The 21,154-nt window shown below is 39.1% G+C and overlaps 1 protein-coding gene and 1 pseudogene across 1 annotated transcript in view; both read right to left on the bottom strand.

Annotated features, from left to right (window-relative positions):
- Positions 1 to 476: 476 nt before the first annotated feature.
- The window catches only part of LOC125152608 (KRAB domain-containing protein 5-like), a 41,666-nt gene continuing 20,988 nt past the window's right edge, over positions 477 to 21,154 (bottom strand). The window contains exon 4 of the mRNA XM_047834672.1: positions 477 to 830. Within this exon, the coding sequence (XP_047690628.1) occupies positions 487 to 830 (344 nt within the window). The 3' untranslated portion in view covers positions 477 to 486. The remainder of the gene's footprint in view (positions 831 to 21,154) is intronic.
- On the bottom strand, positions 5,726 to 19,819 carry LOC125153147 (60S ribosomal protein L9-like; annotated as a pseudogene).

The raw sequence follows: 21,154 nt of genomic DNA, 5'->3' as shown, positions 1-21,154 counted from the left end.
TATTAACATCTGAGCCTTGGTTAAATTTTTTCTCAGATTCACTGCATTCAGTAATTCTGCCTCCATTAAAAATGCTGTGGTTGGGGCGCCTGGGTGGCGCAGTCAGTTAAGTGTCCGACTTCAGCCAGGTCACGATCTCCCGGTCCGTGAGTTCGATCCCCGCGTCAGGCTCTGGGCGGATGGCTCGGGGCCTGGAGCCTGTTTCCGATTCTGTGTCTCCCTCTCTCTCTGCCCCTCCCCCATTCATGCTCTGTCTCTCTCTCTGTCCCAAAAATTAAAAAAAAAAAAAATGCTGTGGTTATGCTGTAAGGTCAACTGCTCAGCAGAGGCCCTCTCAAGTTGATGCCACTTGGCACTTTTTTCTTCATTTTTAAATCTCTGATTTTCAGGAATATTTGACTGAAAGGTCAATCCAATCCTCTTTTTAGAAGGGTTCAAATAATTATTTTCAGCATGGACTAGATAACTTCCCAGAGTTTTCAAATTTTATTTCCGTGAATATGTATCCTTAAGTATTTTATTTGAGTCTTTGCTTACAGAAACGCACTGCTTTGCAGAAGTAGCAGACTTAAACATGGATGTTTTCCAAACTGCTTTATGTTCTTCACCATTTTGGGCAGTGAGATTCTTACTATGGGCAGTTGTCTCCATTTGGATATGTACTTCAGGAAATCTTTGCTGCCCTTCACTTTCCCCATCACTGTCCCAGTCTGTAATTAAGGGTAAATTCTCAAGGGTACTAAGTTGATATCTACCCATTGACACATTTTGGAAAGAAGCTTCTATGTGTGGCTTTGGCAGGAATCTCTGGGCACCATATGAAGATACAGCTGAAAGATATCAAATAAGAGAAAAGTAAAATCATTCCACTTACTACTCTCAGATGAATATTCTGAAAACTTCTAATATACAATCAGAGGATGTAATCAGATGGCTGAGAAGGAAATTTCACTACATCATTCCTCTATGAACACGTAAACTTGCCTAAGAGATAACTCTGTAATATTGTCATGCTGTAGCACAAATCACTTTCCTATACCTCAAAAAACCAGAAGTACCATGTGAGCCCAAAATTAGCAGAAGGAAGAAAATTTAAACATAAAACCAAACTCAACAAAATAGGATACAGCAAAAATAGGAAAGTATCAACAATAGGAAGAATTGGTTTCAGAAAAGGTCAACAATGGAGTGCCTGGGTGGCTCAGCCAGTTAAGCATTCGACTTCGGCTCAGGTCATGATCTCGTGGTCTGTGGGTTCAAGCCCTGTGTCAGGCTCTGTGCTGCCTGCTTCAGATTCTGTGTCTCTCTATCTCTGATCCTCCCTTGCTCACACTATGTCTCTCTCTGTCCTCAACAATAAATAAACATTAAAAAAATTAAAAACAAAACAAAACAGTATCTGTTACACAAGCATCACCCGGTTATCAAAGTCACAGAAAGAGACTACAAGTAAACAAAGACAAACTACTACCTGTGAGGAATATTCATGCAACATCCACAATAAAACAAAGCAAACTGAATCAAAAGCACATTTTATCATTTTACAGCATAATCAACTGGGAATTCTTCCTGGAATTCAAGGGTGTTTCAACCTATGGCAAGCTATCAGTTTAAGACTGCACATTAACAGATTAAAGATAAAAAATAACACGATTATATTAATTGATGCATAACAGGAATGAGAGCTTTTGGACACCATTTCATGATTGCAAACACTCATTAAAATACAAAGAAACCACCACAAATCTAAAAGACAGTACATGCGCATGAAAAGCTGAAATCTAACATATTCAATAGTAAAAGAAGGAAAACTTCTCCTGTATGATCAGAAACAAGGTATGAAAGCACCTTCACCACCTTCCATTCAACACAGTACTGGATAGTCTAGCCAGAACAATTAAAGTATACCTGACATACAAAGTTACATTGGTTCAGGTGTACAACATAGTGATTTGACAACTCTATAGGTTCTACTGTGCTCACCACAAGTGTAGCTACCACCTGTCACCAAATAATGCTATTATAATGGCACTGAATGCATTCCCAAAGCTGTATCTTTTACCCTAAGATGTATTCATTCCACAACTGGAAGCCTGTCCTTCCCATTCCCCTATACCCATTTTACCCATGCTCCCTTCCCAGTTCACTCCAATAACCAGCACTTTGTTCTTTGTATTTATGGGTCTGTTTCTGCTTTTGTCGTGTTTTTTTTCTTCCACCTACAACAATGTGGATAGATGTAGAAGCTATTATGCTAAGTGAAATAAGACAAAGAAAGACATATAACCGTATGCTCTCATTTATAGGTGCGATCTAGAAAACAAAACAAATGAACAAATAAAACCAGAAACGTACCCATAAATATCTATTTTGTTTTGAAAAAAGCCCATGGAGAATATCAAGAATTATAAAAATTCCAAAATTCCACACATTTACAATGTAACAATTTGGCCTGTAACAATTTTCCAATGTTGGCAGAAAACAAGAGACTCCTAAATCAAACTCAAAAAATTTATGCCTTATGACACAGCTAACACCATAAACTTCTTCACACTAATTTCACTTGTCAGCCCCAACTCCCAGGCCCAACTCCCAATTCATACAGGTAAATCCTGCCTACGTAGATGGTTTGTGTAACATCTGTGAGACCTTGACCATAGGAAACCTCAATATCTTTAAAAAAATGTTTTTAATGTTTACTTATTTTTCAGAGAGACTGAGAGACAGAGCACAAGTAGGGGAGGGGCAGAGAGAGAGGGTGACACAGAATCTGAAGCAGGCTCCAGGCTCTGAGCTGTCAAGACAGAGCCCGATGTGGGGGCCCGTACTCCCAAACCATGAGATCATGACCTGAGCCCAAGTCAGATGCCCAATGACTAAGCCACCCAGGCATCCCAGGAAACCCCAATATCCTAAAGCAACACCTAGCACATCTGCCCAAATTTTGCCATAGAAGATGACATCTGTTTTCATGTGCAATAAATAAATATGTCCTCTACCCCATGGACAAGATGTCACAAGGACAAAAATACTTTGGGCTGCCCTGAACTCAGTTTAAGAGCTGGAAGAAACATTGATGGAAGAAACACTGATGGAAGAAAGCACTGTTTGTGCCTCTACTGGATGAAAATCAAGGAAATGTTGGTCTAGATCATAAGCTGACAACATAATTTCAAGGAATAATAACAATGCTGTATGTAGGAATATATCATTTTGTTCTGATATCCACAACAGTGGGTTGTTCTGGGTTTCCTCTCATGATGTTTTTGCTGCTCATTTGGCAATGACATATAGAGGAAAAATTTTAAAAACTCAGTGTACCTGGAAGCTTTTACTTTAAGCTCCAATCAATGTCCATAGGGCTAATCTTAACAGTCCAGAAGACACCCAATACAAACATTATAACACAATGGACACACCACTGGCAGGAAAAGATGGAGAGAAATCACAGTACAAATGTGCTCCAAGATGGTGGTGATGTTAATCCATGTCAAGAAATGACTTGTGCGGGGCGCCTATGTGTGGCTCAGTCAGTTAAGCGTCCGATTTCAGCTCAGGTCCTGATCTCAACACTCATGAGTTCGAGCCCCCCATCAGGCTCTATATTGACAGTTCAGATCCTGGAGCCTGTTTCAGATTCTATGTCTCCCTCTCTCACTCTGCCCCTCCCCTGCTTGCACTTTTTCTCTCTCTCTCTCTCAAAAATAAATAAACTTAAAATAATTTAAAAACATAAAAAAGAAATAAAAGAAATGACTTGTGCAAGCAGAAGGAAAAAAGCACAATACAGCATTTTCAGAATATGTTTCAATTTGTTAGCCATGTTATGAAAAAAAGAAAAAGAATAAAAAACATCAGTCACTACACAAACCACATAACTCATTGATTTTTAGTACATTTCTCACCAAAATTGTAAAGATAATTAATGATGCTTTGAGAAAAGCACAAAGGATTCTATCTATGTGGTCTTGGTATAAGAGAAGATTTCTTTTTTTTTTTTTTCAACGTTTATTTATTTTTGGGACAGAGAGAGACAGAGCATGAACGGGGGAGGGGCAGAGAGAGAGGGAGACACAGAATCGGAAACAGGCTCCAGGCTCTGAGCCATCAGCCCAGAGCCCGACGCGGGGCTCGAACTCACGGACCGCGAGATCGTGACCTGGCTGAAGTCGGCCGCTTAACCAACTGCGCCACCCAGGCGCCCCAAGAGAAGATTTCTAAAGACAATAAAAAACACTAACCATAATGGGTAAAGTGACAAATTAGATACATTAAAATTAAGAACTTCTTTGTATCACAAGCTCAAGAGCTAGAAATTGAGGTGGCATGAGAGAGGAGACAATGGAGTCATTCTTAGCATACATACAGAACTACGAAGCCTGAAGAAAAAGATATCACAACAGAACAAAATGGTCATAATAACTAACTAGACATTTTGAAAAGGAGATTATCCAAATTAATGCCTAACTCCATAGTAACACGAAGTAACAACAACAACAAAGCAAATAAAACCATGACTTGGTCATTATCACATACCAACCAGAAGCCTAATGTGAAGATGACCTAAACTACCAAGTTTTGCAAAGTATGTAGATACGCCAGAAATCCCATATACTGCTGGTGGGTGCGAAAATTAGTACAAAGATTTTGGCAAAGTATTGGGTACTATCTATAAAAGCTGACCACATCTGTATTTACCAGCAATATGCTCCCACATATATAGCCAGCAGATATGTGTGCATGTTCCACTAGAAGGCAAATTAAAGATTTTATATGCCAGTACTATTCATGACAGTTCTACATGGAGAATTCTTCACCTGCCCAGTAAAAGTAGAGTGATGAGATCAATGGATATTCACACAATGGAATTGGATCCATCCAGTCTAATGAATGATGCACAACAACGTGCAGTAAATACAGATAAATTCACAAGCAATAGATGGAAAGAAAAAAAGCCAAACAGAAGAGTTCTTCGTGCCTGATTACATTTACAAAAAAGTGCAAAAACGAGAACATCAATCTATTGTCTACATGTTAAAAGAGTGCTGGGCTTTGGGCAAAGCTACTGAGGACCTCAAGGGGGAATTTTGGAGAACAAATGATATTCTGTTTCTTGATCTCAGGGGCTTATAGAGATGCGATCAGTTTGTGAAATTCCATTGAGCTGTGTGTTCACTTATGATCTGCACGTGTGACTTTAAAAAAATGATCGAAAAAACAGATATAAGTAAACAGATAAGTATCATAATGTACACATATTGACAAGTTGAAATTAAAAGTAGGAAGTAACTTCAAACTGTGACTAGACTTTGAAAGCATGCTTTAATTTCTAGCTAAACCATATGGTACTGAGTACACAGTGTTCACAGAGAAAGAATGAAATTTAGAATTATTTTCTTAAAATGCACACAGGAAAGCACATAAAACATAATAAAAAAAAATAGAGTGTAAGGGAAAATATAAAAAACTTGGTAAACCCAAACCCCAACATCTCCCTTAGAATATTAACATAAATAAGCCAAATGTTTCTCCTAACATTTGCTTGACTATATTCAATTGGATTATTCCTAGAGCTGTAACTAAAACATGAGGATGAAAAGTTAAAAATAAATAAATAAAACCCATATTCATACACATATATAAGCATATGCAGATGTACATACATGTATATAGAATTATAAGATATTAGATTAAAAAATAAAATATCACAAATAAGTCTGGAAAATCATCCACCATCTTGCTTTTTCTGGAGCTGGACAACTGAGATCTTATTGATCAGATGCTGAGTTGTTCCTTTTTCAGAAACATAGATACCATCCCAAAATTTTGTGATATCCTTGTTTGTAACAGTTGTGGCTTGCTGAATCAAAGCAGCTGGGTTTGGTACAAGTTCAATGACATTTCCTTCAAGAATTAACTTATTTTAGGGGCTTGAGATACAGAACAAGCAACACCTGGCCTCATCCAAACCCTACAGATGTATTTTCCACCCGTGAAATTTTGAATTTCAGCAAGAGAACCATTCTCCTGAATAACCATGTTGGTGGGGAAGTGAGCATAGGCAGACCTCATCTTGTTACAAAAGCCCAGTTAATGTCCTTCCTTGATAACGCACCGTGCATGATGACAGATGGTGCGAACAGTAGCCACTTCTTTTCTATTTCCCCACCATTTGTCAACTCAGAGCCTCCTCTTTTTCCTTTCCAGGAGACTGAGTTCTACACTGATGTGATTGAAGTCCCTTCACAGGGTTCCTCTGGGGCCCTTCTCAATAACAGTGCATTCCTCCAGAGTGATGTTTGATGTCAACGTTTTCTGTCGTGTCTACAGTCTGCTGAGAATGGTCTTCATTCTCTCACTAATGCAGCAAGTGGGTACTATCTATAAAAGGGAAACATCCGTTTTTAGCTTATGAGATGGGGCACCTGGGTGGCTTGGTCGGTTAAGCTACTGACTTTGGCTCCGGCGTGATCTCACCATTCATGACTTCAAACCCTGCATCGGGCCCTCTACCATCAGCATGTGAAACCTGCTTCAGATCCTCTGCCCCAAACCCCTCTCTGCCTCTGCCTGATTTCACTCTCTCTCAAAAATAAACAAACATCAAAAAAATCTAGATCATGAGACATGAAAATATTGATTACAGAGGGGTGACATCATTAAGATGGTGAAATATATGGTTCCCACTTCAGTCTGTCTTGTAATAAGCTCAACTAGCAACTATTCACCTAAGACACCATTGGGCAAATCTCAGTTCTCAGGAATGAGACTGAAGCACCCCTGGACCAGAGACCCCAGACCAGAGACCAAGGACAGCATTAGAGGGGTGCCTGGCTGGCTCAGTCGGTTGAACGTCCAACTTCGGCTCAGATCGTGATCTTGCAGTTTGTGAGTTTGAGCCCTGCGTCGGGCTCTGTGCTCACAGCTCAGAGCCTGGAGCCTGCTTTGGATTCTGTGTCTCCCCCTCTCTCTGCTCCTCCCCTGCTCATGCTCTGTCTCTTAATAATAAGTAAATGTTAAAAAAAATTTTTTTTAATATTAAAAAAAAAAAGGACAGCATTAGAAGGGTAAGAAGAGCCATTTCACTTTGACCACAAGCACCTCCCCCAGGACAGCACAGTGCCCCACCATGAGAGACCACCTCAAACAATGATTCCTCCATCAAAAAGAGAGAGACCAAGGTGGGAATCCAACATTCTGCAAATGGCCGGCCTCTTCCTGGGTGGCCCACTTAGGTCTCCTATCAAGTGGATCCTTGGGGGAATCTATACTGCTGGACCATAGGGTATCATATAAGGATGGAGAAGGTGGGTAAGCCTTACAACAACCAGTGTTCAGATCTTGGAAGACTGTCAGAACAGACTGTGTTCCACCTTGTGGTGACACCCAATCAGAGATGTCAGTGACTCTGCCCACCTGCAGAGCTGAGATGGACCTACTTGGTCGAGGAGCTTTGTTAGCAGCTATGCCTGACTTGTGTCTCCAGCCAACAGGTTGAACTAGAGCATGGAAGCCATTCTATGGCCTGTCTCAGCAGGCATGCAAGTTGGAAGTCACCTCCCCCTGCTGAGCTTAGCGTCCAAACCTGCCCCACCATAAATCTTCGCAGAGAACAGACTCTATGAAATGAGACTTCAAAGTGAAAATTCCAGCCCAAACCACACACATATAACCTGAGTGGCTTTCTGGTTGACTACTAAGAACCAGACATAGAGGTCAGACATCCAAAGTACAAGTGCAGGGAAGGTCTGGCACACACATGACTTCACTTTCACATCTGGAAAACCAAAATTAGACACCTATGTGCCTGATTGCATTCTGCAATATGCTAATATTTTTACTGAGTAACACAACCATAAACGTGCCCCAGGACATTGGTTCTCAGAGTGGGTTCCATAGACAGGCACCTGACAATGTGTATGAAAGGGAACTGGGGGAGCTGTACCCCAGAACTACCAAAGTAGTAATGTGGGGACAGGCACAGCAATCTGATTTACAAGTTCACTTGGGGATTCTGACACTAATTTGAGAGCCTCTGTGGTAACTAAGTTACAGGCCATCACAGGTAAATCACTGTTAGAATTGCTCTATGCTTGTGGTCATGCTAGTGTTGTCACACACACACACACACACACACACACACACACGCACACACACACACACAAGATCCACAAGACAAATTCTCGTTATTCAAAAATAACAAAAGCCTGTCTTATTTTCCTCCTCTCCCTTCGGTCAATACCCTCCTTGAGCTTCCTGGAATGACCCCAAACACACTTCTGTTCATGCTCCTGAATGAAAGCAATCCAAGTTAGAGTGAATTGGAACTTATTTAAATATTTTATCAAGTGAGTTATGAAATGCATACCAGACATTAACACATGGTATATATTATCATGGGATTGAATATAGCATTCTCACTATAGATCTGTATTTGATGATTTAAACATGAGACCATAGGTAATTGCAGGCTTAAGAAGTGCTTCATCAGCATTCCATTTGTATGCAGATAAAATCCCTATGAAGTAAGGTTAAGGAAATTGTAAATTTTAGGGACTTAAAAAAATTTTTTTTAAGTAGTTATTTATTCTTGAGAGAGAGAGAGAGAGAGAGAGAGAGAGAGAGAGCACGAGCAGGGGAGGGGCAGAGTGAGAGAGGGACACAGAATCTGAAGCAGGTTCCAGGCTCTGAGCTGTCAGCACAGAGCACAACATGGGGCTCGAACTCACGAGCCATGATATCATGACCTGAGCCGACGCTTAACTGACTGAGCCACTCAGGCGCCCCTACAGACTTTTTGTAATAGCTAGTTTCAGTGCAAAATGTGATTGCCTTTCTGTCAGATGCTGTGATATGGTTCAGAGAAAAAGAGCCCTTCACAAACATCTTATATGTCTACCTGTGTTACACTTATATATTTCTACTTAGACTGGCCCATATGTCAAAGTTCTTGTCAATGACTTGGAGGGAGAAGAGCCTTGGGGAGGATGGCCTTCCTTGAATGAAAACAAGACTTCAAAACAAATTCCCTAGCTCAATCAGATTTACACCGCCTCCTTTGCTGCATAGAACATACTATGATGCCTGGTGGTGGGGTAGGTATCTTGGGGCCATGGGAGAGCAAATATGAGCACAACACCTGGGGATAGACAATACAAGAGAGAAGAAATGGAAAACCCAGAGCACACCAAAGGGTGTCTGTGCCATTTTATCAGATATGAGCATCTACCTACTCACTGTATACATAACACAAAATCCACCTCTTTTCTATATATACACACATCAGCCTTTTCATGGTATAGTTGACCATAAAATCGGAGGTACTGAAAAATGAATGATTAATCTTTATTTGAATCTATGTTAAATGTGAGTATAACATGCTACCAAACTTTATTCTATCAGTTTCTACAACTGATAAAAATCCTCTTTCCACTTGGGTCAGAATGGGTGAAAGGATAGCATGAGCTGTGAAACAATGTAGGGACATCTAGACTAAAAAATGGGTGGGCTGTTTGAAACAGAAATGTTCACGGCCCATGAACAGTGAACTGCTCCCTAACTAAAAGGTGCCTTATACACCGTCCAGAGCACGGGACTAGATTCATCACAAGCTGAAAGGGGAAAGGTGGAAGTGAAAGGGGTCCCTGCCAGCTGTAGATCAGCATCCTTGGAAAGTGATCCATTTATACTACATCAGACCTATACTGGGGTTTTATACCTGGGAGGCCAGTGTTTTGAGGAACTATCCACATGCCTTGCTGATTCTGATTATTCGTGTCCAGAAGACTTCTTCATCTTCAGTATGTACTCTGTCATGTGATATCTTAAAACAATGGCCATAATGTTTAAATATCCAATCTCCCCTTTCCATCCACTGCCACCCACCTGGGCCTGGGAAAGTACAGTTATCCCTGCCATCCAATAACAACAGTCCTCAGAACCACCAGGGAATTCATTAAATCATGAAGAAAGGATCTGACTCCCTCAATCCCAGGAAACCACATTTTCCAAGTCCCCATCTCTGTCACATTTGTCCATTACAAGTAGCTTCCTAAGACCTTGCAGTAACCAAGAGGGGCTCCCTACCAGATCTTTCTCTGCATCTCAAGAGTTCTCCGTATTTGCTTCTAGTAGGATTTATCTTCCTCTTAAAGGATACCATCATCATGTTTTATCCATCCCCATACATCTTAGTACCAAGTGCCTGAAATAATCCTGTGACCCATTGATGGTGTTTTCCTGTTCTTCCAATAAAGTGGTGACAACATAGTATTTAAGTCCCAAGTATGGCCTTACATGATCCAGTGACCAACCATTTCCCATTGAATTAAAAAATTCCAAACTACTCCTAAGAGCCTAGAAGGGCCTACATGGCTTATGTGGGAGGAGACAGCAGTGAAAATGGGGTCTCCATAACACAGGAAAGAAGGATAGCAGTGATGCCTACATCACTGGAATGGAGACAAGGACATCAAAGAACTGGAGATGATTTGGAAAGAAAACAAGTAAAGTTTATCCTTCTAAATTTAGACTCAGTAGTTCAGCCTTTGACAGGTGTCCTCTACCTAAATGAAGAATTCATGCCAATGCTTCAGCCTGGACATTTTATCTTTTACCCTGGGCTGCATCATCACTCTTAGTATTTGTTTTCTTCCTAAATCAAGAACACCTACTAAGCACCCAGTACTGTCCCAAGTTTGGTTCCTTTAAATTGATGTTAAAATAACACATGACTCATGAAATCTCCAAGTTTTCACCTAATCAAATTGTTTCAGTAAAGTGAATAACTTGGATGATGTCAGTTCCAAGAAGGAAAAAGAACAGTAACTAAAAGAAATCGTACTTAGTATTCTTGTCCAGTTGAGAAGAAGTAAAAGGGAGCAATTAAACTACATAGACTTAAACTACTGTGCAATTACTCCCATATTCAAATTAATTTTGGAACACCATGTCATTTCACGCAATGTATTCTTAAAATCCCTGAGCAAGTCATAAAGGCAACAATTCATGAACGTTGGAACAAGGGAAACAGAGTAGATCCTACATGAGTAATAAGTAGGTAGACAAAACAGGATTTGCATGGGGAGACTCTCAAACCAAGATACAAGTGATTTAGGATAAATCAATTCAATACAATGTAGAGAAAATTATTCCCACTATGAATATATAACATTTTGCTTGCTAGGAAATCATCAATTTTGAAATCTGGAAATTACTTCATTTGATCTAATATTCCCTTTCATTTTGAAGATATAGATATACATGCATTTCTTCTTAATTTGTTCTCTTACTACAAGATATACCTTTAGCTTAATAGAGCATATTATTTTCTGTGCATATCAAAACCAAAAAACTGTGTTCAGTATGCTCAGAAAAGCAACATAAGCAAAGAAAAATATAGTGTAAAGTTTTAAAAACAGTGATTGAGAATTCTGTAGATATGGCTTATAACTATATTTGCAGTGACTTTGTTCAATTAGCAGTTAAGTAGAACCAGTACTTGGTAGTCACATGGATGGTGACCCATGGTTCAATAAAAGAAAACAAAGAAATTTAAATACATGAAGTTTATTACCCTTAGATCCTGGAGGATGTACACAATATCCCTTGAGGGACAACATGGAGAGGTCAAGGCTGAGTGCAGGTAGACAGAATGGCAGGAACTGGGGCAGATGCCTTTTTTGGGGTGCATGGTTGGAGTGCTTTGGAGTTCCTGTGCTAAGTCTAGAATGCACAATTCAAATCAAAATGAGTGGAAAATGGTAAACTCTGAGAGAGTCTTCTGTAGGGGGTACACAAGGTAAATATATAGGGAGTGGACACTCATTCACAGAGGCTACTGGGGAAGTCATAGGAGGATCTTACCTTTGCTTGTGACTTTAGGGACTGTTATCTATAGTATATTTGCTACTGGGCAGAGCCAGAGTCACTTCAAAAGCCCCTGCAGGCAGTCTAGTTGTCCAAGATGGATTCCAAGGCAGCAGTATGAATTGATTAGCTACAGTCTCGATAATACTTCTATATCCTTATTAAAAATATCATAATGTTCCAGCAGACACAATAAGGAAGAAAATATATGATACATGAACATAGGGAAAATAATCTCAAGTAATGTTCAGTGTACCCACCACTCATGCAGTTGAAAATCATGTGTAATTTTGACTCCCCAATACTTAATTTTAATAGCTTTAAAAAAATAAACAAAAAATAATAATAGCAGCTTTCTGTTGACAAGAAACATTATGAAAACCAGTCAATTATTACACCTTTATATGTTATATATGTTACATATGGTATCCCTACAATAATGGAAGCTCAAGAAAATCAGAACCAAGAGGAAATGCATTTACAGTACTGTACTATGAATAAATCTGACTGTAAGTGGACCCACACAGTTCAAACCCATGTTGATCAAGGGTCAAGTGTACTTTGTGTTACCATCTGTTAACCTGCAACCTTGTGAAGGTGGAACAGTCCAGGGTTTGTGTAGGTTAAAACTTCATTTATTACACATCAGTGTTAACACATTAAAATCCATTCAGTGTTATTAATGAAAATATATTAAGTTCAAATGCACTCTAAACAAACCACTGCAAAATTACTGTATGATTCTTGGTTAAAATACCCATGACAAGCATTCAAGAACCATTCTTGTTCCTGTGATATAAGGATCTGTGAGTTATACTTCCTACACTTTCAAATAATTATTCATTATTGAGTAAATGTGGATTATAATAATTTCATACCCTTTTATGGAAGAGTTAGCTATAATTTCCCCAGATATCTGAAAAAATTTTTTAAATTTCAACCACATAACTAATATTCTTGACTTGTATCAATTGCTATTATGAAAATACATCCAGATTTTAATGAACTGCCATTCTCCTTAAACAGCAACAAAACTATTTAAAACTCAAAATGTTTCTCTATCTTACAATATTTCAAATAATAATGCCCCGAACCCTTACTTCATCATGAGTTGTATCCCTCTTAGACATCAAACACAAACAGCATCTCCAAGTAGATTTTCTTCATACATTGTACACTACAGTCTCAATCTTCCATGGAAAAGTAGGTATGAATGAATTCCCCATCATAAAAGAGCCACTCATGTCTGTGAGACAACAATCAAATCATTTTGCACGCACACAAATAAAGGCATTGCATGACATGATTTAAGGGTGAAATTAATAGTATTTGTCATGCAAAAAAAAATCTCAAACATGGTCAATAGAAAAAAAAAAAAAAAAGAGAGAGACACACTGAAATTATTCCCCTCCAGACATCCATCTTTCCTTGAGACTTTCAGGCACATTAACAGATACAGTTGAGGGGCGCCTGGGTGGCTCAGTCGGTTGAGCATCTGACTTCAGCTCAGGTCACGATCTCAGGGTTCGTGAGTTCGAGCCCCGCGTCGGGCTCTGGGCTGATGGCTCAGAGCCTGGAGCCTGCTTCCGATTCTGTGTCTCCCTCTCTCTCTGCCCCTCCCCTGTTCATGCTCTGTCTCTGTCTCAAAAGTAAAATAAACGTTAAAAAAAAAAATAAAAAAAAAAAAACAAATAGAGTTGATCATTGAGTAAGATGGGTTTGAGCAGTGTGGGTCCAAGTAGATTTATTTTTTGACAAACACATTGCAGTACTATAAATGTTTCCTCTCTGTTATGATTTCCTTAATCTTTTGTTTTCTCATGCTTACTTAATTATAACAATACCATTTATAATACAGACAACAAAGAATGAGATGATTGACTGTTAATATTCTAGGTAAGACTTCTAGTCAACGATAGGCTATTTCTGTGGAAAACCAGGTATGGTTTTAATTTGGGGGACTCAAAAGTTACAGTAAGATTCTCAGGTGTGGTGGGGTCATACCCCCAATGCCTACATTCTCCAAGGTGAAAATGTAATTCATATTAGAGTTTTACATTCAGATTTTTCTCTATAATAAATGCTCTGATTTACAATAGTGTCTGAAAAATGATAGACCTATTGCTTTCTGCTGTGAAACCTCTCATTTTATTTAGATTTTGTTTTCCATTACATACTTTGCCAATTGTTTACAACTTTCATGTTTTTACCTGTTATAAAGACTCTTTTTGGGGCGCCTGGGTGGCTCAGTCGGTTGGGCGTCCGACTTGAGCTCAGGTCACGATCTCATGGTCCATGAGCTCCAGCCCCGCGTCGGGCTCTGGGCTGATGGCTCAGAGCCTGGAGCCTGCTTCGATTCTGTGTCTCCCTCTCTCTGCCCCTTCCCCAGCTCTCACTCTCTCTCTTTCTCTCAAAAGTAAATAAACATTAAAAAAATTGTAAAAAATAAATAAATAAATAAATAAAAAATACTCTTTTTTCCCTGAAGCATGTATTAAAAACAAAGGTCTTTCATCAACCATTACATTTATAGGGCTTCCAACCATTATGATTTCTCTGATGTTTAGTAAGTGTTTGAAGCCAGATAAAGACATGACCATCATTCTTGTCATATGTAACTTATATCCCCAAGAGATACTGCCTCACGTTGGATATTTTTGGTTATGAATTAAATGCTTTACCATATTCTTCACATTTGTAGGGTTTCTTTCAGTATGCACACTATGATGTTCAGAAAGTTTATAGTTCTGCTTAAGGTCATTGTCACATTTTTGTAAACATTTTTCAGCCTTCTCTCCATAACATATTACCTAATTTTGATGTTTTGAGTGGTAAATGTTTTGCCACATTGTTTACATTTGTAAGATTTATTTCTATTATTAAATCTCTATTGTTGAGTGAGTTTTGAAGACTAGTTAAAAGGTTTGCCGGAGTTACTACATTTGTAAGTCTTCTGCCCAGTAAAGATACAATAATGTACAATAAGATTTGAGCTTTTATAAAAGACTTTCCCACATTTATTACTTTTATACTGGTTCATTGGAAACTGAGCTTTCTGATGTTTACTAGGATTTGACCCTTAACTGACATTTTTTCCCAGATTCATTGCATTAGTAATTTTTATCTCCACTACAAATACCTCAGTAATTACGGAAAACTGAGTCCTCACTAAAGACCTTCCTAAAATCACAATATATAAAAACTTGCTCCAAATTAAGTATCATGTGATAACTATAGAACAGTGATGTTGGGATAAAGACCTTCTGAAGTTTATCAAAATTAGACGTTAGAATGAGGAGGGATTATGTGTTGGTGGGAGAATAATGAATACTCTGAAAAGATCTTCTCAAAACCACATGTAGAATTTTTATCTTTATTCTTAAATGTCTAACTTTCAGAAATATTTCAGTGAATTACTAATCCAATCTTGTATTTGAAATGGTTTCAATGATTATCGGCATGGTTTAGGTGACTTTCCAGAATTTCCAAATGTCCTTCTAGAGAATATGAAGGATTACGAAATGGATTTTGGGGGCACCTGGGTGGCTCAGTTGGTTGAGTGTCCAACTTCAGCTCAGGTCATGATCTCACAGGTTGTGAGTTCAAGACCCACATTGGGCTTTGGGCTGACAACTCAGAGCCTAGAGCCTGCTTCAGATTGTGTCTCCCTCTCTCCCTGCCCCTCCCCTGCTCACGCTCTGTCTCTTTCTCAGAAATAAATAAACATCTTTTTAAAAATGGATTTTGGTCCTTGGGTTCAAAGACACTTTCTGTAAATATCACTGACTTAAGGTAGGGTTTTCCCCCAAATGTTTTATACCCTTGATCTCTTCTAGCAGTAAGGATTTCCTTATGGATAATTGTCCCAGTTCGGTTATATCCATCATAATATCTGTTCTGCCCATCACTACCTCCCACCACCTTCCCAGTGATTCATTAAGTATAAATACTCAAGGCCACAGCTTCCATATTTTCCCATATCATTCTATGGAATGAATCTCCTTTGCCTGTCTGCCAACAGGACTAGGGTGTTATGGAAAGATGCAATCAAAAGATACAAAGTAAGTTATCCCATTTGTTACACTAACATGCATGTACATTAAATCGTTAATGTGCAAAATTAATTGTTTTTTATTTTTTTAAATTTACATCCAAATTAGTTAGCATATAGTGCAACAATGATTTCAGGAGTAGATTCCTTAGTGCCCCTTACCCATTTAGCCCATCCCCCCTCCCACACCCCCTCCAGGAACCCTCTGTTTGTTCTTCATATTTATGAGTCTTTTGTGTTTTGTCTCCTTCCCTGTTTTTATATTATTTTTGCCTCCCTTCCCTTGGGTTCATCTGTTCTGTGTCTTAAAGTCATCATATGAGTGAAGTCTTATGATATTTGTCTTTCTCTGACCAATCTCACTTTGCACAATACCCTCCAGTTCCATCCACATAGTTGCAAATGGCAAGATTTCATTCTTTTTGATTGCCGAGTAATACTCCATTGTGTATATATACCACATCTTCTTTATCTGTTCATCCATCGAGGGACATTTGGGCTCTTTCCATACTTTGGCTATTGTTGATAGTGCTGCTATAAACATGGGGGTGCATGTGTCCCTTCGAAACAGCACACCTGTATCCCGTGGATAAATGCCTAGTAGTGCAATTGCTGGGTCATAGGGTAATTCTATTTTAGTTTTTTGAGGAACCTCCATAATGTTTTCCAGAGTGGCTGCACCAGCTTGCATTCCAACAAAATTAAATTTTTTTAAGGTTTACTTATTTTTTAGAGACAGAGAGAGAGAGAGAGAGAGAGAGCAAGCAGGGGAGGGGCAGAGAGAGGGTGGGGGAGACATAGAGTCCAAAGCAGGCTCCAGCTGTCAGCACAGAGCCTGACAGGGCTCAAACCCACAAACCATGAAATCATGACCTGAGCTGAAGTTGGAAGCTTAACTGGCTGAGCCATCCAGGTACCCCACTAACGTGCAAAATTAATACTCATAACAGGACATCAGCAGAATGGAGGAATAGGAAGCAACCTGGACTTTACTCCCCCGTGGAGACAAAAATGGACCACATTACCTTTTGGAAGCTAGTTAGGAGAACATAGCACACCCAGGCAAGTACAAATGAAGAGCCACGTCAAAGAGACAAGAAAAGTTTGTGACACTTGCACACAACAGCTGTTCACCCTCTGTGGCACTCCATGGCAAGACTGAGAAAACGGTTACCCCTCATCAGGAGAGAAACAAGTAAGTGACCTGTATATTCAGTGATCTCGCTTCTTTGCAGCTGCCTGGGGGGCTTGTTTCTGTCACGCAGGACATGGAAGCAGAGGGAATGACAGCACCCTCTGGATGCACTGTGGTGGCTGCTCAAACAAAAGGTGACTGTTTAAACAATGAAAAGACTACAGAGCGAGGACACAGAGAGAGGAAGGTATCATGGGCTCTAAAGAAGTAATTACACTTTTGTAAACTGGAAAATTACAAAATTTCAGACTTTGCAAATGCCCAGAAGATGTATGACAGGCCCAGAATTACTATTATTTTTGTTCTCCTGTACAAAGCAAGTCCATAATCCTGGGCCCAGAGGCTTTTTATTTTTGTTTTTGTTTTTAATTCCCAAATGTCAGTAGAAGATCACAAGCCATACAAAGAAACAAAACTGTGTTCTAATCAGAGGAACAAAATAAATCTCTAAAACTGGCCCTAAATTAAGAAAGAACTTGGGGCGCCTGAGTGGCTCAGTTGGTTAAGTGTCCAACTTCAGCTCAGGTCATGATCTCACGGTTTGTGAGTTCGAGCCCCGTGTAGGGCTCTGTGCTGACAGCTCAGAGCCTGGAGCCTGCTTCGGATTCTGTGTGTCTCTCTCTCTGCCCCTCCCCTGCTCATGCTCTGTCTCTCAATAATAAATAAACGTTAAAAAAAATTAAAAAAAAAAAAAAGAACCATAAGTTTCCTGACAAAGAATTCAAATAACCATCATAAAGATACTCATGGAAGGAGAGAAAACAGGTAACTAAATGATGTCAGGACAACTATGCAGGACCAAAATGTAAACCCAAAGAGACAGCAAGTATATCAGCCAGAAATTGGGAGCTGAAGAGTACCATCACTGAATTTAAAAATACAGTAAAGGGTGAGCAACAGACTTGATCAAGCAGAAGAAAGAATCAGACAATCTAAAGACCCTTTATGTTAAGTTATCTACTGAGAAACAAGAAAAATGTGGAAAAGGAATGAGGATAAGTGACCCATGGGACACCAACAAGTGAACCAGTATGTACATTACAGGGACCCCATAAGGAGAGGAGAGTGAAAGGGGACAGAGCATTTCCATGAAGAAGTAAAGGCTGGTACTTCCCATGTATGTGGAAAAAAGAGACAAATTCACTGAGTTCAATAAATTCAAAGTAAGATAAATGTCAACATGAACACCATGACACATTATAATTAAACTATCAAAAATCACAAGTGATAAGAGAATTTTGAAACGCATGACAAAAGCAACTCTTCTTGTACAAGAGAGCTCCTGTAAGATTATTAGTGGGGTTCTCAGCAGACCTGATAAGAGGAAGCGCATGGGACAATGTATTCAAGTACTGAATGATCAAAAAATATCCACCGGGAATCCCTATTTGGCAAAACTGTTTTCCATGAAAGAAGAAATGAAGACTTTGCCAAGTAAAAACCTCTGTATGTTTACCAGTAGACCTGTCCTATAAATGTTCAAGGAAGTCTTAGTTAAAGTAGGATTCTAAACAGTAATTAAAATGACACAACACAAAGCTCTCTGCTAAATACAAATATTTACACAATTATAGAAATCTGTAAGGTTGTAATGAAGCAGCACAAGTCACTTTTATTTCTGCTACAGAATTTTTTTAAATAAAAGTATAACAATCATAAATCTAGGTAATAAAATACACAACATAAAAGACAGAACTTGTGATATCAAGAACTTAAGGTGGGTGCAGGGGTAGAGTTGATAAGTAGAAGAGTTTTGTATGCAATTGACAATATCACTTTATAATGATTTGTTATCTTTAGAATGTTTTAGTAATCTCTAAGGTAAAGTGATGAAAATACATTCAGAGGATGCAAAAGTTAATGAGAATGGTATCAAAACATGAGATGGGTAGAACAAAATTAAGGATAAAATATAATACCTAATCTTGGGAAAGAGCATAAAGATGATTCATATTTGGGTAACACACACATTGTCCAAAAACGTCCTAAGGTGAGAAATGCCATTCTGGGACAAACTACATAGGTAAAAGAGAAAGCACAACTCTGTCCCTCTCCTGCTTACACATGAGTGTGCTCTTTCTCTCTCTCTCAAAATAAATAAATAAACGTTTAAAAAATAAAAATAAAAAAAATAAATTATAGAAAGTCACATTTAAAAGGAAACCTTCTATGGAACAATAATTTTAAGGGGGAGGAGTTAAGATGGCTGAGGAGTTGGGAGACCTTAAGCTTGTCTCTTTCCTTGAACACAGCCAGATAGTTATCAAATCATTCTAAACACCGACGAAATCAATCGGAGATCTGAGAGAACAAAAACTGCAAGACTACAAGTAAAAAGTGATCACCTTTCAGCAAGTAGGAAGTCCAGAGAGTTTACCCAGGGACATACTGCTCTGGGTATGGCCCAGGGAGGGAGCCTAATATGGAGGCCACTGCAAAGTAGTATAAGCTGTGGAGCACAAAATCTGAACCTGTAGCAGTCTACTGTAGGGGGAGTGCCTGACTTAAAGGTGTTCATGTGGTGAAGAGGGGCAGAATGCCAGGAGTGACAGGGTGGTCTGAGGATTTCTTGGGTCTCGGGAAAGATGGGTTGTGCCAACACCCTGGGATATTTCCAGGCATGAGATGGGACTCACTCTGGCTGAGGGCGGCAAGCAGGGGTGCCGGCTTTCTGCTGTTTTGACATAAACTCTGAACAGCTGCATAGTCACATTACTTTTTTTAAGATGGGCTGGCGAAAGCATGGCTAGACGCTACCCCAGAGGAACGGCGTGGGTCCACACTGTGGGAATCCATAAAATTTGAGGTTTTGAAATTCAGTTGCTGCCTGTAATAAAAAAGCTTGGACACAGTCAGGGTGACTGCAAGGTTCTGACAGAAACTGGGGACACAAGAGGGATGATTAGTTGCTCTTTAATCAGGTTTCCCCTTAAGAGTGGGGGTCATGAACTTTAAGCTCTGGGGCTACAGAATGGGAAAACCCCATATTCATTTGTCATTCAGAACTGAAAGCCTACAGGGAGCAAAACAGCGCCACCTAGTAGAGGCCACTGCCACTTACACCAAAACCCACTCCCTTGCAATCTGGAGATGCATTTCCACTGGAACAATTTAACCTGAGAATCAGCACAGCAGGCTCCTCCCCTAGAAGACCAGCACAAACAACTCACTTGCACCAACTCTACACTAACAGACTTCACCTCTAGGGGAAATAGGATCTAACTTCTCTTTTATTTCTATTCTTTATTGTTTATTATTATTTTCTTCATTTATTTTCTTATTTTTTCAATTCCCTTTGTTACTTTTTAGTATTATTTTTTTAAGTTTTTTTACATTTTTAATTGTTTGTTTGTTTGTTTAGATCAAGCTTAGGAGGGGCAGAGAGAGAGGAAGACAGAAATTCCAAGCAGGCTCCAGGCTGTTGGCACAGAGCCTGATGCAGGACTCAAACTCACAAACTGTGAGACCATGACTTGAGTTCAAATCAAGAGCTGGATGCTTAACTGACTGAGCCACCCAGGTGCCCTTATTTTTAATTTTTATATATACATATTATTTTTATTTTGATCTAATTAGTTGTTTTCATTTCATTTTATTGTATTTTATTTTATTCTTGGATCTAGATTCTTTTAACAAGCAGAAAAAACACACAAGATCTAGTTTGTTTTTTCATTTTGTTTTGTTTTGTTTGTTTTCTTTCTTTTCTTTCTCTCCTCTTTTCCTTTCTGGACAAAATGATGAGATGGAGAAACTCATCCCAAAAGAAAGAACAGGTGAACTCATGGCCAGGAATTTAATCAACACAAATACAATTAAAATGTCTGAACTAGAATTTAAAATCACGATTATAAGAATACTAGCTGGGGGTGGAAAAAAAAGAGCATAGAAGACACCAGAAAATCACTTTCTGCAGAGATAAAAGAACTAAAATTTAGTCAGACCAAAATTAAAAATGCTATAACTAAGATGCAATCTCAGATGGATGCCATGACATGACAGTGAGGATGGATGAAGCAGAGTAGTAAATCAGTGACATAAAA

The sequence above is a fragment of the Prionailurus viverrinus genome, chromosome E2 (assembly GCF_022837055.1).
Source record: "Prionailurus viverrinus isolate Anna chromosome E2, UM_Priviv_1.0, whole genome shotgun sequence".
NCBI classification, from domain to species: Eukaryota; Metazoa; Chordata; class Mammalia; order Carnivora; family Felidae; genus Prionailurus; species Prionailurus viverrinus.
Note: the sequence above shows the minus strand (reverse complement) of the source record. Positions and strands in the feature narration are given on the sequence as shown.